Source organism: Haliotis rufescens, unplaced genomic scaffold (genome assembly GCF_023055435.1).
Source record: "Haliotis rufescens isolate VD_foot unplaced genomic scaffold, xgHalRufe1.0.p SCAF_38, whole genome shotgun sequence".
NCBI lineage: Eukaryota > Metazoa > Mollusca > Gastropoda > Lepetellida > Haliotidae > Haliotis > Haliotis rufescens.
In genome coordinates, this window is record NW_025964090.1 from 4,134,659 (window position 1) to 4,151,756 (window position 17,098).

The 17,098-nt window shown below is 41.2% G+C and overlaps 1 protein-coding gene across 1 annotated transcript in view; it reads right to left on the reverse strand.

Annotated features, from left to right (window-relative positions):
• LOC124113779 (lactase-phlorizin hydrolase-like) overlaps nucleotides 1-17,098 on the reverse strand; it is a 40,273-nt gene that overhangs the window by 5,890 nt on the left and 17,285 nt on the right. Inside the window, exons 11-19 of the mRNA XM_048381361.1 lie at nucleotides 15,193-15,450; nucleotides 14,592-14,775; nucleotides 13,054-13,296; nucleotides 11,841-11,988; nucleotides 9,902-10,086; nucleotides 8,751-8,917; nucleotides 4,948-5,199; nucleotides 4,031-4,205; nucleotides 1,329-1,571 (exon numbers count right to left, since the gene is read on the reverse strand). Of these exons, the coding sequence (XP_048237318.1) occupies nucleotides 1,329-1,571; nucleotides 4,031-4,205; nucleotides 4,948-5,199; nucleotides 8,751-8,917; nucleotides 9,902-10,086; nucleotides 11,841-11,988; nucleotides 13,054-13,296; nucleotides 14,592-14,775; nucleotides 15,193-15,450 (1,855 nt within the window). The remainder of the gene's footprint in view (nucleotides 1-1,328; nucleotides 1,572-4,030; nucleotides 4,206-4,947; nucleotides 5,200-8,750; nucleotides 8,918-9,901; nucleotides 10,087-11,840; nucleotides 11,989-13,053; nucleotides 13,297-14,591; nucleotides 14,776-15,192; nucleotides 15,451-17,098) is intronic.

The following is a 17,098-nucleotide window of genomic DNA, read 5'->3' on the forward strand; positions in this document are numbered from 1 at the left end:
TCTTCAGCGTGAAGGGCGAACGCTTTAACCACTAGGCTACCCAACCGCCCCTACAGTAAGGAAGATGCTTTAGAAATCGCGTATGAATACAATGTTTGAGTGAATCGTTCATTTTATCACATAGTGCCATATGATTTGCAGCCATGTTTCAGGGACACATTGGAAAGCCTATCTAAGCATATCGGGAACGTTTGTCAACAGTATACCGAGAAAGAAGACATCGCATTGATGTATGGAGCATGAAAGCTGCTCCTCATTTGCATATTTATCGGATCATGATACCAAGTTTATCGGTTGGTTTATTATATCGACAATACAAGCCTTTATATGATTAAATATAGTCTGGACCAGGCAAACCTGTAACGGAATCAGTCAAGTCACACAGCCTTTCTAACCGATCCATTTAGGTTGACTCTCATGGTTTGTTTGTTTGTTTGCTTGTTGTTTAACGCCGCACTCAGCACTATTCCAGCTACATGACGGCGGTCTGTAAATAACCGAGCCTGGACCAGACAATCCAGTGACTGACATCATGAGCATCGATCCAGGCAATTGGGACACGATCACATGCATGGTGGACAGCGAGCCTGACCACCCGATCCCGCTAGTTGCCTCTTACGACAAGCAACGTCGCCTGTCACGGCAAGCATGGGTTGCTGAAGATCACGGGTATGACTCTCATGACAACGTAGAATACTGGGAACCAGGTCTGCTGCAGAAGGGGCTTGACCGGGTTGGATTTTGTTTCCGGAGCACAACTTGAAAACCGTGAAAGACATTTCATCCAAACATGATACATTCATTTAGTAAGCAAGGGCTGAAGTGATGCCTTTAGCTATTTAGGAAGTTTTCAAAATTTGATTTTTCCTCTGTTTCCGTTTAAAAAAAATTAGATTTAGCTGAAACTGAGGTAGGTGTCGTTTCTCGTGTTGTGAAAGCCAATTGAGTTTGTGAATACCGTACACCCCGCTAATGACTTAAAGGAATTGGGTGCGTTTCTGTTCTTTATATGGACCACATCTCTCAGATTTATATACGTGTTCGTATGTTGCTTACGCAGATCTTTGATTCATGTATTGTAGTGACTGTCCCCTCGCCATCTCTGGCCACGTTCTTCTCCTTTTCTGTAAGCACAATGATATGGGACTGGTTACCATTCTGTTCCTTTCCATATGTACCATACCCACTCTGCACATGGGAGACACACGCTGTCCCGTGAAGATTCCGGGTAAGAATTGGTCTTCAGCAACCTATGCTTGACGTAAGAGGCGACTAGCGGGATCGGGTGAGGCGTTAAACAACAAACAAACAACATAGGAGTCCCTCACCTCTGATCATGTTCCTCTCTACGTCTGTAAACACCGGGAGACGGGATTGGTTAAGATTCTGTTCTCTGCTTCTGAGAGACACCTCTCTCCTCATGACATCCGGGTACTCTCCGTCCAGGAGCACTGGGTCAACGAACCAATCAAAGTCGAAGGCAAACTTCCGGTCTTGAGCGGCCCAATCACCAGGGACTCTTTCCGACTTTGGCAGAGCCCAAGAAGAATACACTGCAAGTCCCACTCTTCCTGGAAATGTCATATACGCTAAAACGCCAATAAAGTACCTTACTCTACGAAATTGTACGTGTAATCAAAGGTATTTTAATGTTCATTAATATATGTTTATAGACATTCGAAACGGTATTCGTTCTAAAGGTTTTTAACTTCTACAAAGTCTCATTGTTCATAAGGGGCGGTCGGGTAGCCTAGTGGTTAAAGCGTTAAAGACCCGGGTTCGATTCCCGACATGGGTACAATGTGTGAAGCCCATTTCTGGTGTCCCCCGCCGTGATATTGCTGGAATATTGCTAAAAGCGTCGTAAAACCATACTCACTCACTCATTCACTCACTCATTGCACATAAATACTCAAAATATACTCAACAACAAAGTTCCTGTGACACCAATATTTTAGAGTATTTTTCAAACAGGTAAAGTTTGGTTTTCAATATTGTAGTACATGTATGGAATCAAGTCAGAAAAGCATGCATTCCATGCAAAAGTTGACTTTTATGCAAGCCCCATGCATTTCACTACCCAAGAATGGATATAAAAACATGTGCGTTGACGGGATTCCACATGCATTGTTTAGCATCGTGCTGACAACAACCACTCAGAAAAACAACAAAATTATGCAATTATTCAAAATTACGAAATGCCACACCTGTCCGAAAATGAGCGTCTGCGAGCCATTGATATGCTTGAAGCAGGATCGAGTCAACGGGATGTTGCAAGACAATTTTACGTCCACAGAAACACCATTTGGTGTTTATGGCAACGTTGGCAACAGACGAATGCAGTCAGAGACCATCCTCGGAGTGGCAGGCCAGGCGTAACCAGTAATCGACAAGACAACTAGATTCGAACAACACACCTACGAAATCGATTCCAGCCAGAAACAGTGACTGCAAGAAGCATCCCTGGCCTTCGACGAATATCTTCACAAACCGTACGTCGCCAACTCAGATGTGCAGGGATTGTCGCCAGAAGACCCGCCAGACGTCCCACTTTGACAGGAAACCACCGCCAAGAACGTCTAGAGTGGTGCAGACAGCGTCCACGGTGGACGGCCATGCAGTGGGGACAAGTTCTATTCACTGACGAGTCTCGTTTTCACCTCAGCCACAGCGATGGAGGGATTCGAGTGTACCGACGTCGAGGTGAACGTTACGTCAATCATTGTGTCATGGAAGAAGGTCTGTTCGGGGGCGGCAGCGTTATGGTATGTGGCGGGATTACGGCAAGACAGAGGACCCGTTTGATAGTGGTAAAGGGAAATCTCAATGAACAGCGCTACCGCGACGATATCATCGGCCCTGTTGTTCTCCCGTTTTTGCGTCGTCATGGCTCAGACATTACCTTTCAACATGACAACGTCCGGCCTCATATTGCTCGACTTGTTCAGGATTCTCTTCAACAAAACAACGTGAATGTCATTCCCTGGCCGGTTCGCTCCCCTGGTCTCTCACCAATCGAGCACATATGGGATGAGATGGATCGGCGTCAACCACGTGTTCCATTGACACTCCAGGAACTTCGAAACATGCTCCACCAGATATGGACAGATATCCCATGGGACTTTGTGCGACGCATGGTCCATTCCCTGAGACGAAGATGTGTTGCTTGCATCGCAACCAGAGGTGGACACACAGGCTATTGATTTGTAAATTGACATTTTGGCATGTTCATTTTTTTTTTTTATGAAATCACGCATTTTCTGAAGTCAGTATGGCAAATTAAACCATTGGAACACTTACAGTCTTTTATCTGTTCAAACCGAAATTGTTTCAGATTTGGTAAAAAACATAACTTTGTATTAAATCTTATTCAATGTCACAGGAACCTTTGTTATTCAGTACGTATATAAACCCAGTAGAAACAAAACTGTTTGGCATAAAGGACACAATGCATCAGACGTTACTGTTGTTCACATTTCAAGCCTAGAAGAGGATGTTTCACCAATCATATCATCAATCCACTAACAGCGGAAACTTTGGTAAGATAAGATAACACCTTTTTATCACGAATGAAATGTGGGTTACATCAGCACAAGGTCTCAGCTTATAGATAACGACTCATCATGTCAACCGACAACATCCATGTTATTAAATGCTTAATCAAATCTCTTTGTCAAGTGCTAAAGATTAGTAGAAAAACATATATCCCTTAACATAAAGTGCATTTACTCCAGCCGTTTATTCAGTGTGTAGATCAAATTATTTTTTTTCCATCTCGATTGTGCAATGGCCCTAGGGACAACATATTTTTTGTATTTAAAACGCTGAGCCTGAAAAACACTTTGCAACAATGTAATTTTTGTGGCAGGCAATTTCATGTTTTTCTTCAACAGTCTGAAGCATAATTATCTTTTTTCTAGAATGTTGATCGGTGACAGTATATTTTTGTCGGTACAATCCCAGGGCTCCCCGGAATATCAAATGGTCGTTCCTTTTCTGTCTGTCTATCTGTCAGATGACTTGTAAGTACCGTTTTGGATCTTCTTAAAATCCTCTTGATAAATCCTGTACGCTGCAGCATGTGCTTTGATCATGGTGTGGGCGGCACGATACCCTTGACCTCTGACCCTTGGGACATGCTGTCCTAACTCGTATCCATACAGTGCTAGAGTATTCGGTTCATTTTGGGTTATCCACGTTTTGACCTGCAATATACAACCACAATAAATATATATGATAAATCTGTCATCACAACAACACCCCTTTGAAAAACAGGAGGCATAAGGCGATCAGCATCCGTTTTCTGTTTCCGGAGCAGAACTCCAAAACCGTTAAAGGTTTCTTGTTGAAACTTTTTAGATCAGCCTTGTAGTGAATGCTGCCTTTTGATGATTTGGGGAATTTTTTTCATGACGACAGGTTGGATTTTACTGAAAATGGGGGTAGTGCTCGTTTCCGGAGCAGAACTCGAAAACTGTTGAATATTACTTGATGGAATTTGCAATACAGCTCACTTAAGCGGTGAACTGGTGCCTTTTGATGGTTTGAGATTTTGAAACATTCTAAACAATATTATTTTTTTCTTCACTGAACTTAATGTATTCGATGGCAATGAACCAAAAGAGGGATATAAGTAGCCAAACGCCAGATTTCCGAATTGCACCAGTCCGGGGGATATGTCATACCCTGATGACTCTTGTCCACCTTGTGTCCCCCCCCCAAAAAAACAACAACAAAAAAACAACACTCTAATCATTGTGTAGAGATATTCTGTAATCAATTATCTGTAAATAAAAAGACTTTGCTTTTGACAATTCTTACGTCTGAAAATGTAATACATTACTCTAGTATGACAAAAATACAAAACAAATTAATAGTTACAGGTGAAATACTCTCCAAAGATTAAATATACAAGGACATATGTTTCCGTATCGACATCCTTGTTACCTTATCTCCGAAGTTCTGAAAGCATATTCTGGAGTAGTTCCCGAAGGCTTCCACGATGTTGTTATCCAGCCAACCGTTTGTAATGGCAGCTGGGGTGTCCCACTGGTGAAGGGACACGATTGGTTCAATCTCAGCATCAGCCAGAGCCAAGAGCAGCTCGTTGTAATAATTGATGCCATCTTGGTTGACTTCTTCCGACTTTCCTTTCGGTAAGATTCGGGACCACGAGAGTGAAAAGTGATACGTCTTTACCTCATAATAAAATGAAAATGGTATTTTAGCATTTTGAACACGGTGTGAGTAATAAGTGGAATTAGACAAAGAGTGAATGTCTCAAATGAGGTTCCCTGTGCAGTACCTAATGTATGTATATCTGTTACAGTCAATGTGTAAAATGACTGTCATTATCTCTCAGGCAACTGACAGAACGCAAAAATATTTCAGTCACTTTATAATTATTTTGCCATGTATTCTATTATGACAACGATTTCCAAACATGTTTATGCTCTGTTTCATCGCCAAATGATAGGAAAATGTATATTTGAAAAAACAATTTGGCTTCCCAGTATAATTAGTCTATTTCGATGTTTTTAAGCCAATTTGGATATGCAGGGATTGCTCAGATAAACTAATGTCCAAAAATAACGATACCAACTATTTTTAATTTATTTTGAGTTATAAGTGATTTACTTTATATGAAAACATATTTAAACATACCCCACGTACCAAGCCAACTGTGATCGGTGGGAAAAAGCGGGAAATTTTGACAATTTGTGTAAAAAACGATGTCATGTGCCGTAGCACGTAATACACGTGCAGATCTATTGTTAAAACTGTTGACCCGACACGTTAGGAACACAACACCAACACAGACGTCTGCATGTTAAAATATGATTAAAATGAATTTTTGTACACATGATGTTAAATGATTACTCTAATGAAGTATACCAATATGAATTTTCTGTATGGTTTTGTTTTTCTTCCATAACTTTTCGAACACTTGGTATCGTTTCTTTTGGACATGAGTTTATATTTCTAAAAACATTCATTCAGCGTCTTCAGGCGTTGAACTCAATTTGTAAGGGATTTTTTAACTAGAATTATACCAACAACTTAATTCTGTGTTAGAACCGGAAATGTATCTGCTACACATGAAAATCTCATTTTCAGATGAGGTCTGAAGAAAGACAGATATTGATCTTATACATTAAACACAAGCAATGTGGAAAGTTAAAAGCTATTTGTGTTTACTTGTCCGTTATATAAGAACAACAGGAATACAAGGAGTAAAAGATCATCTTTGTTTAAATAGTACCATTCTTTATAGGTGTAAAGGTCAAGTTGAAGTTTGGAAATTGGGGCATGACTATATGTTAGCTTCATGTTAAGGAAAGACTGGATAGAAATAATGTTAGAAGAAATTGAGCATTAATTATTTGCATCCCTATTGTACATACATATAGAATGTGGATGTTGGTACTGTTTTTATTTAATATATTATCTTTGCGTTGTATTCGGACTAGTACATGATAGAGGTGTTATGTGTGTATTGATCTGCATGTATTATATTATTTATTGGATTGGTTGGTTTGGTTTGTTGTTTAACGCCACACTCAGCAATATTCCAGCTATATGACGGCGGTCTCTAAATAATCGAATCTGGACCAGACAATCCAGTGATCCATGATCATCGATCCACGCAATTGGGATCGATGACATGCATCAACCAAGTCAGCGAGCCTGACCACCCGATCCCGTTAGTCGCCTTTTACGGCAAGCATAGTCGTCTTTTACGGCAAGCATGGGTTGCTGAAGACCTATTCTAACCCGGAATCTTCACGGGTCTTATTTATTGGAACACTGTTTCGATCAGTACTTGATTAGTTATGTAATAACACAATACATGTGAACGGACAGGATGGTCTACATTCTGAAAACAAATTGATTGATTGAAACGATCCTAGCCATCAGGTTACAATAACATAATCAGCAAGGTCACAAACTATGTACGCAACCATCTGATTACGTATCCAACATGCATTTTGTATTAGGAACTTCTTCTGACCTGTTCTGATCAAGCATTGATGTTGTTAATTGAATGAATGAATATGCCTCCTGAATTGCATAATTCAGTCAGTGTTTGAATAGTAGAAAACAGTTATACATGTTGTCAACATCGAGTTGTTTTCTGAAATCTTACCCCAATATCTTTGAGAGCTGCAACAACATCGATATACTGTTTCGAGGGCATGAAACCTCTGTCAGCTGTCTGTTTCAAGTTGGCCCATGTAAAAACGTCCCAGGTATTGAACCCCTTTCCTATAAACAATACCATGTGTGTGTTTGTTTGGGGTAAGATGGTACGCAATCATCCAAGTTATCGAGCCTTACCACTATTCTATTTGGTCGCCTATTACGACAACCATGACAGTACTTGGGTTTTATTCTAGCGCGAGTCCAAACGGAGTTTGTCTATATTCTGAACAGTGTTTTTTTTTGCAATGTTACATCTCGAGTGTTAATGGCGTTGACGATACGACCAGCATGGGTTGCTGAAAACAAATACCTTCACATGGGACAGGAAGGAGCAGCTGAAGATCCAACCCGGATCCCCACGGGGTGAGAATGTACATACCAAGTCACCTGTCACAACTATTCGTTCATACGAATATCTCAAAATCAAAATGTTTCACTAAGATCACCAGGATCGGGTGGTCAGGCTCGCTGGCTTCGTTGGTGCATGTCATCGTTTCCCAATTGCGTGGATCGATGCTCATGATGTCAATCACTTGATTGTCTGGTCCAGACTCGATTATTAACAGACCGCCTTTAGATAGCTGGCATATTGCTGAGTGTGGCGTTAAACAACAAACACACATACGAAAAACACTAAGAACACTGGCGTTCGTATTAACGGGTTTTTTCCCATAGTCACTTGATACCTGTATTACAATCAAAAGGCAAATCTGTTTTCACATCCCTGTTTTCAGTTGCATAAAGGGTATTATGTTGTATAAAAACCGAGGGAATAGCGTGTCACCAAGTGATATTAGCCTTTCATAAAGTGCATTTCACAGGTGTATGACAACGATGATTGTACTATGCGAGAACAAGGTAATTGATTTCATTAAGTGCATTTCACGGGTGTATGACAACGATGATTGTACTATGCGAGAACCAGGTAATTAAATTCATTAAGTGCATTTCACAGGTGTATAACAAAGATGATTGTACTATGCGAGAACCAGGTAACTGATTTCATTAAGTGCATGTCACGTCACTACGTTAAAGGCTCTTCCTGATGTATGTGTTTACCTTTTGTGTCCAACAGCTCTTCTATCTGGTAAGCGGAAGTAGAAGACCCCCACGCAAAGTCTTCTGGGAATACTCCAGGAAACATTTCATTCTCAAAAGGTAGAGGTTGTCTATTGGGATCTGTCAAGGCGCCTCGTTTGAAGCCATTATCGTGGAAGACCTTTCAGATAGAAAACATCTTCGCTGTAATTATTTTACAGATATAATGAAGCCAAAAGCAAATAATATGATTGGTGAGCAGATGGACTTCACACATTGTACATATAATATCTAACTTGGGCATGCGCACCAACGCTATCTGAGTGAGTGGGTGACTTTTCATTTCTTAATTATGATTATACTGTTATCATGGCGCTCTGTAAACAGTTGAATCTGTACAAATCAAGTCCTCTTGGCTTTGGTTTTGTCCGTACAAAATCCGGTTTTGTCATTAAGACTGTTATTGACAAGTTTGACCAGGTCGTTTTGAAAGGGTATTTTATACATACGTGTCGCAGGAAAGCTGCAGAGGATCTCGGGGTCCTCGTCCTGTTGGTGCTATTAAAGTCGACATGATGAACTCCAAACTTTTCATGGTATCCACCTTCCCACTCAAAGTTATCCATTAACGACCACGCGGTATAGCTTCTTACATTCACTTCGTCAAAATCAATAGCTGGAGACAGAAAATGAGAGGACGAGTTATTACAATGGGTCTCTTTGGACTCCTGGAAGTGTGATGTCTCGATGTTTGTATAAATATTATCAGGCAAGTTGACACCCATCATTTTTCTTTTGAAGTTCTGAAGTTTGAACAATGGCAAAAAAGAGCGAAAAATGATGATTCGTCCAAGTTTAAGTGCAAATCTGACAATATGTACTCGTATAACACAGATGTATGTACAATCTTTATCTGCGTAGGAAAGTTAGTTTGGGTCGAAGTCTTGCACAGGTTAAAATATTTAACACAGTTCCCCAAAGCCACTAATATCAGTCATTTTGACATCTAACGAATATATGCATTTAGTATTGTGAAGACGAAAGACGAAAGTGTTGAAATGACCAATGTCTGGTTCTGCTTCTAATTTAAACACCTGAAAATCTTCCATGACATGAAAGTTTTTTTTAATTTTCATGAGACAAAACAAATGCAAATAGTGTAGACGTGTACAGCTTTCTTTGGCTCAGTGCAACATGGCCGTTATTTTACTCACTAAGTGAGTGCGTATGATTTTACGCCACTTTTAGCAACATCCCAGCTTTGTCATGGCGGTGGACAGCAGAGACGGGCTTCATACATTGTATCCTTGAGGGGGATCGAACCTGAACATTCTGCGTGATGAATGATTGGTTGGTTGGTTTGTTGTTTAACGCCGCACTCAGCAATATTTCAGCTATAGGACAGCGGTCTGTAATAATCGAGTCTGGCGCAGACAAGTGATTGATAACATGAGCATCGATCTACGCAATTGGGATCGATGACATGCATCCACCAAGCCACCGAGCCTGACCACCCGATCCCGTTAGTCGCCTTTTACAAGCGTAGTCGCCTTTTACGGCAAGCATGGGTTGCTGAAGACCTATTCTACCCCGGATCATCACTGGTCGCGTGATGAGTTACCGCTTTAATCACAAGGCTACCCTAACCACCCTTACCCACCTTTCAGAACTTCATTTATGTAAGATCGAAAGAAGTCAACCCTGTGTTGATCATCCAGAGTACCATTGTTGTCAGACAGGCCGTTCTCGTTCAAATAGATGGGGATGTTGCCGTAGTTGCTCTTTACCCAGTTGAGATTCTTCCTCATCCCCCAGGGAACAATTATTAACCAAGGGGAACCACTCCTGCCGTGAGTAAGTGAGTGAGTGAGTGAGTGAATATGCTTTTAGGCCGCTTTTAGCAATATTCCCGCAATATCACGGCGGGAGACACCAGAAATGGGCTTTATGAACATTGAGTGTATCGTTCGCAACATCACCAAGAAGGGTTTCATCGAAAATGTAATTGAACCTTGATAGGCAGCGGAGTTGCCTGGTGGTAAAAGAGTTGGCTCGTCGCGCCGAATCGAAGTCTCGTGTTCGATTCTCCACATCGGTACGATTTGTGAAGCCCATTTATGGTGTCCCCGCCGTGGTATTTCTGGAATGTTACTACAGGCAGGGTAAAACTTAGCTCACTCGAGCCCTGATCTTCAGCGTGACGATCCAATGTTCGAACATACCGAGATTCTGAATGATATGAACACATGGAACATCATCCCAGTCGAGTTGTAAATGTCCATAATGTGACCGCTGTATTAATCCAGTGTAGAATACCTCAGTATTATTATGATACAGCCCCTGGCCCTATTCGCGAACACAGCTTCGTGTGATGTGATTGGACGGCTATATTTTGCGTCAGACTCAATCCGAAGCTGTGTCGCGAATTTGTTACTAGAATACTTTTTACGAAATCAAACCTGTTTATTTTTTAGAATAGTTTAACTTTATACTTTGCATGTATACACGACTATGATTAATCACCAACTACAGCTAGACGGAACCAACGGTTGGTTGGTTGGTTGGTTTGTTGTTTAACGCCGCACTCAGCAATATTTCAGCTATATGACGGCGGTCTGTAAATAATCGAGTCTGGACCAGACAATCCAGTGATTAATATATCATGCGCATTGATCCACGCAATATTGGATCGATGACATGCATCAACCAAGTCAGAGAGCCTGACCACCCGATCCCGTTAGTCGTCTCTTACGACAAGCAGAATCGCCTCTTACGGCAACCATGGGTTCCTGATGACCTATTCTACCCCGGATCTTCACGGTTTGGTTTGGTTTGGTTTGTTGTTTAACGCCGCATTCAGCAATACTACAGCTATATGACGGTGGTCTGTCGTGAATTGGTCCACGGTTTTAATTAAAATAGGCTTATAATGTTATAGAAAGCCCTGGATAATCGAGCATTATCGACATTAAGTTGGTCTAATTTCAACTTTTGTTAACAGACATATACTTCATGGACAACTTAGGTTTGGGTTTGGGTTTTTGGTTTTACGCCGCACTCAGCAATATTCCAGCTATATGACGGCGGTCTGTAAATAATCGAGTCTGGACCAGACAATCCAGTGATTAATATCATGAGCATCGATCCACGCAATTGGGATCGATGACATGTATCAACAAAGTGAGCGAGCCTGACCACCCGATCCTGTTAGTCGCCTTTTACGACAAACATAGTCTCCTTTTACGGCAAGCATGGGTTGCTGAAGACCTATTCTACCCCGGATCTTCACGGTTTGGTTTGGTTTGGTTTGTTGTTTAACGCCGCACTCAGCAATATTACAGCTATATGACGGCTGTCTGTCGTGAATTGGTCCACGGTTTTAATTATAATAGGCTTATAATGTTATAGAAAGCCCTGGATAATTGAGCATGATCGACATTAAGTTGGTCTAATTTCAACTTTTGTTAACAGACATATACTTCATGGACAACTTAGGCATTTGTGAAAATAAATACTGAAACGTATGTCCATTTGGACAATCAAGTTTGTAGCTATTTTACACATTTTATCATTTATATAATATCGAAAAGTTCACTCACGTTGGCCATGTGGGATCAAGTTGGCGCTTGATGCCTAGATCTGGGGTGAAATCTTGACTGCCCTTGTCAGTCCTATATTGGGACGTCAGGTGGCCCATGTACACGTACCGGGTTGTGTAGTGGTTCAAGCCGAAGAAATCATATGTCCCTTAAATAAACGCACCACCAGTATATTTCTGTGTAAACACAAATTTATACCAGTAAATCCTACCCCTTGAAGCAAGTGACACAGTGCCGTCTGAGATAGATATCTTTTGTACATATACACAAAATTGACAAATAGATGAAATATATCAATTCCACATGTTTTTTAACGGGTGCGGGTCAAGAAAATACCGGATGTGGAATAACATGACAATGAGGAACGGCCTTATTGACTTGAAGTTATTATTCAGTAAGTGTTAGGTAACAAAATGGCCGCACAGTCATATAATAAATAAAAACATTATACAAATCTAAATAACAATATACCATACAAATAAATCAACAAGGGATTGCTTCAACCAAGGTGACAATATGGCGGAAAAATGGGGTGTGATGGACTTGGTATACTTTACATTCCCTGCGCCGATCTCAAACAACTGCAGTGACCTAAGCATCAATGGAAGACTCTACCAAAATCTTCACCTATCTTCAGGGCCCCGATACAGCTATTCGCCAATGCTAGTGTTTCCCCAACCAAGATCATCATATATAGTGACATGTCTACAAATACCATCCCCCAAGAAGTACAATGATGACATCTGTGTTTGTTTGTTTGTTGTTTCACACCGCACTCGGCAATATTCCAGCTATATGACGGTGGTCTTAAATAATTGAGTTTGAGCCAAACAATCAAGTGATTGACAAAACATTATGTGATGGTCTAGAACAGACATTATGATAACACAGACAGGCTTTGGTCTATGAGTACAGCAAGGAAACACATCTTTAGTTGGAGGGTTCTCAAGTTACACCTGGATTTGTTTGTTTGTTGTTTAACGCCGCACTCAGCAATATTCCAGCTATATGACGTCGGTCTGTAAATAATCGTGTCTGGACCAGACAATCCAGTGATTGACATCATGAGCATCGATCCACGCAATTGGGATATGATGACATGCATGAACCAAGTCAGCGAGCCTGACCACCCGATCCCGTTAGTCGCAAGATACAGGCTTTAATATACTGACGTTTCTCTGGTTCGATAGTAAGGCATTCCACGTAAACCTACCTTTAACTCTATTGCTTTGTGCCTCTGTGAATGCGGGTAGTTCGGATACATTGCGTCCCTCTATCTGACAGGTGGCGGCTATCCTTGTTTTCATCACCTCTGGGTAGTCCCCGTTCACATAAACAGGATTTGCGAACCATCCCAGGAACATCTGAACAGCAGTCTCTGACGCCTCGATGTCGGAGGAATTCGTAGGGTCCAGGGGCTCTGGCCAGTCCAAGTTGCAGGAGATGCTTATTTCACCTGGCAGGGGATGATTGAGTAATTTGAACTTTGAGTTTATCTGTGTTTGGTTACTGACGCCGCACTCAATACTATTCAAACCTGGACCCGACAAACCAGTGATCGATATTACGAATCTAAGCTAGAAACCAGTGGCTGCCAGCATGACCAACGATCCACGCCGCTGGGTACAATGCCACTCAATCAACCAACTCACATGATGGCCACACGGTCAAACGTCGAGTTGCCAGTTACGACAATCATACAAAATAGGAGAACTTTGGTTATCCCGTCAGGTCCATGGGGTGGGGTGGATCACAAAGAAGATCCGGATAAGAACAGTTCTTCAGCAAACCATGCTTGGCGTGAAAGGCCACTAACTGGATCGGGTGGTGCAAACGCTTGGTGCAAGTTACTCTAAAACGTTTTAGTGTGACAGGGCCGTTAATAACGTAATGCCCTATTTTAGCAGATGTGCGTCTGTTTTAATGGGATTGAATCTGGGCATGTGTCTTGAACAGGGGTCACATCCAGCAATATTTCAGCTGTACGACGGCTAGCCAATCTACGCAATTGGGTCACGATGACATGCATCAAGCAAGTCAGGAAGCCTGACCACCCGATCCCGTTAGTCGCCTCTTTCGACAAGCATGGGTTGCCGAAGGCCAATTTTAACCCGCATCTTCACGGGTCGGCCATCTAAAAGATCGAGTCTGGGTCTGCCAAAGTCTCTCTCTAGTATTGAAATAAATAGATATATAAATTCCATTCAAGTCTTATGGTATGGTCAGTCTAAAATCCATCAGTATCGATAAGAGATCCTTTAGGCTCCTTTCGGGGGCACGGCTGTCCCAGTCGTCTGAGGCGCCGCGATTCGCTGTGCAGAGTTGCGTACCTTGGGCACGCCAGAAACCTATAATTGTGGGTTCGAATCCCGGTTCGACCCGATTATGTTTCTAGGTTTGTCAGCACCATACCCGTGCTCGTGGGTTTCACCGAAGTGGTAAACGTCTGAGATCTGCATCACTTCGCGCTTTCCTCCCACATTAAGCTGACACGCCGCGATATAACTGGAATACTGTTAAAAGCGGCGTTAAACCCAACTCACTCACCCTAGGCTCCTTGATGTTTCATATTATCAGACAATTTCTCGATATATACACCTTCAAATATTTTCCCTTCGGAGACTAAATGTTTGTCTTCATCTGGCAAACCAGTGGTTGCAAGCATGGCCTTCGATCCACCCAAGCTTTGTTACTGAGTATATCTTTTGTTTTGCAATTCCACCGAGTCAAATACATACATAACATTTTTACCGTTCTGAGTCTCCCTGTAGGAGTTATTATACAGATGGTAGGCCTCGGCATGGGCCAACAGGACGTTGTGGCCCCCACTGTAGGGCACCACCCATTCGCTGGTATGCCCAGGTGCATTCTGTCCCGTCTCAAGACCCTTTACAAGGAATATCCAAGGTTCATTGAACGTCAGCCAAAGTTTCACCTATGAAGACAACTTGAAGCAGTTACTATTTTATGTACCGAAACACATTTAATATTGAGTAGGGAATCCGATATATTGTCGAAGTCATAATATACACCCAATTGCTTCTACAGCCACATGTCCTCATGTTTATTATATCAATGGTTGGGAAAAATCTATGCTTGAGTAACGATTTATTTGTATTTCCATAATTTCTATTGACATGTGGTTTTCATAGTAAATATAAGACACAAAAGAAATCGTTATCACGTTTTACAAATACATATACTTTGTTTATATGCACAAAATATTATTGACTTTGTCGATTAAAATCTATTCTATTAAGCTATTTTCCTCACGTAAGTTTGTATTTGTGTTGTACCTTTCTTCAAGCATATATTTGTGCCTTGTCTTCTTATAGAAGCAAAGTTAGCTCACCTTATTTCCATATTCCCTGAAGCACACATCAGCGTAGTCCGTGAAGTGCCCTATAATGGACGCATTAGTCCACCCTCCTTTATCCTGGAGAGCCTTTGGAAGGTCCCAGTGGTACAAGGTGGCCATTGGTTCAATACCCGCAGCACGGAGAGCGTCGAGGAGTCGATGGTAGTACTGGATACCGGCTTGATTTATAGATGCTTTGGTGCCATCTGGGAATATTCGTGACCACGCGATGGAAAAACGGTAGAGGTCGACCTAAAAGATCATAATATTATGAATAAGATATATAGAATACTGAACGAGCTCCTGTGTAATACCAATTTTTTGAAACGAGTGAATAGTTGTGGTATCTGACGAGCGAAAGCGAGTCAGATACCACAACTATTCACAGGTTTCATAAAATTGGTTTTACACGGTAGCGAGTTTAGTATTTTATTTATTACTTGCCATTGAAAATGTTTTTAGAATTATACTGTCGAGTGTGAATAGGCTGACACCTACACGATCCACGGCATAATACAATTGAGTTTAACAGAATAATACTTCAAACACGTCAAAAGTTGAAACGTATGAGTTTAATACCATACAATTGTCTACCTTTAGAATTCAGGCGTCCGTTCCACAAAATTATCGTAGCGTTAAGGTTATTCCAACTCACATACTTAAACTTAGACCAACGACTGTCGTTGCGCTACAGCACGATCGCCTTGTGGAACGGGGCCTTGCACCTCAAAGTTTACAATCACGTCACAATACCCGATGACGTAATTTGTGGAATTTTGTTGCAAGATCCTTCGGCGAAACAATGCCATGTGACGTCAGCCTAGCAACAAGGTTGCTGGGGTCATCGGGTGTGCTTAAGCTCCTCTCAGTGATCTATCATCTCCACACGCAATGTCATTGAATAAGCCAAGGGATGTTGAGAGCTTTCAATATTTTTCGTGAAACGTGTTCCGAGAGTACATAAGCACGCGTTTTGGTATTACACAATGTGTAATACAGCTGTATGTTTATTAAACGGGTGATCTCTTCACGAGGAAGTAATAAAAAGATGTATCTTTAAAAGAGTGTTATTATACTTATTATTGTGTTTCAGTCTAGGTAAATTAAACTGTCTACATCTGATAATGTGTACTAATGCAAAGTCGCTATATGGCTGAAATAATGCCGTTAACTGTTAACTCACTCACTCACTCACTCACTCACTCACTCACTCACCCAATGCAAATATTATACACACAATACGTCAACGCCAGAGAATAACCAGTTTCAATTATCCGTCGAAACAGATTCCATTGGTCGTAAAACGCCAAATAGTGATGAAAATTATAGTGATGAATGGATCCCTGTAAATCATTGATGACACCAGGTGTTCGCGTAAAAAACTGAGATGTTCTGTCCTACCGGTAACACCCATTACTTACACTATTTGCATGAAAAGGTAAGTGATTGTTGCATACCGCTGAAGACCAATTCTAACCCCGATCTTCAAGACATTGAACTTACAGTTATCACTAGTTTTCGTCGTCATTGTCTGGAAATGAACACCAAACATATTACGTGTACATTTACCCCGGACCTACTTAATTTTTTTCCATTGTCTAAGGTTGGCTATAGAAGTTCCGCTGCCCATACGCATCATTTACATACTGTTTGTATTCAGTCAATATTTTTGTAGGTATCAGTCAAAAGTAACTCCCATGTCAACAAGGTCATTACTAAAATCACGTTTACCTTAGAAAATTATGTATGTCTCGGATGGGTATTGAAACAAACCAAACATTTTACCATAACTTCTGTATAAAGTACAAATTTTCTTATTTTCAACATTTCTTAAGAAAAATGGGGAAATATATACCATCAACGTCAGAGAATATCACTCTCGGTTATCTTGGAACACATT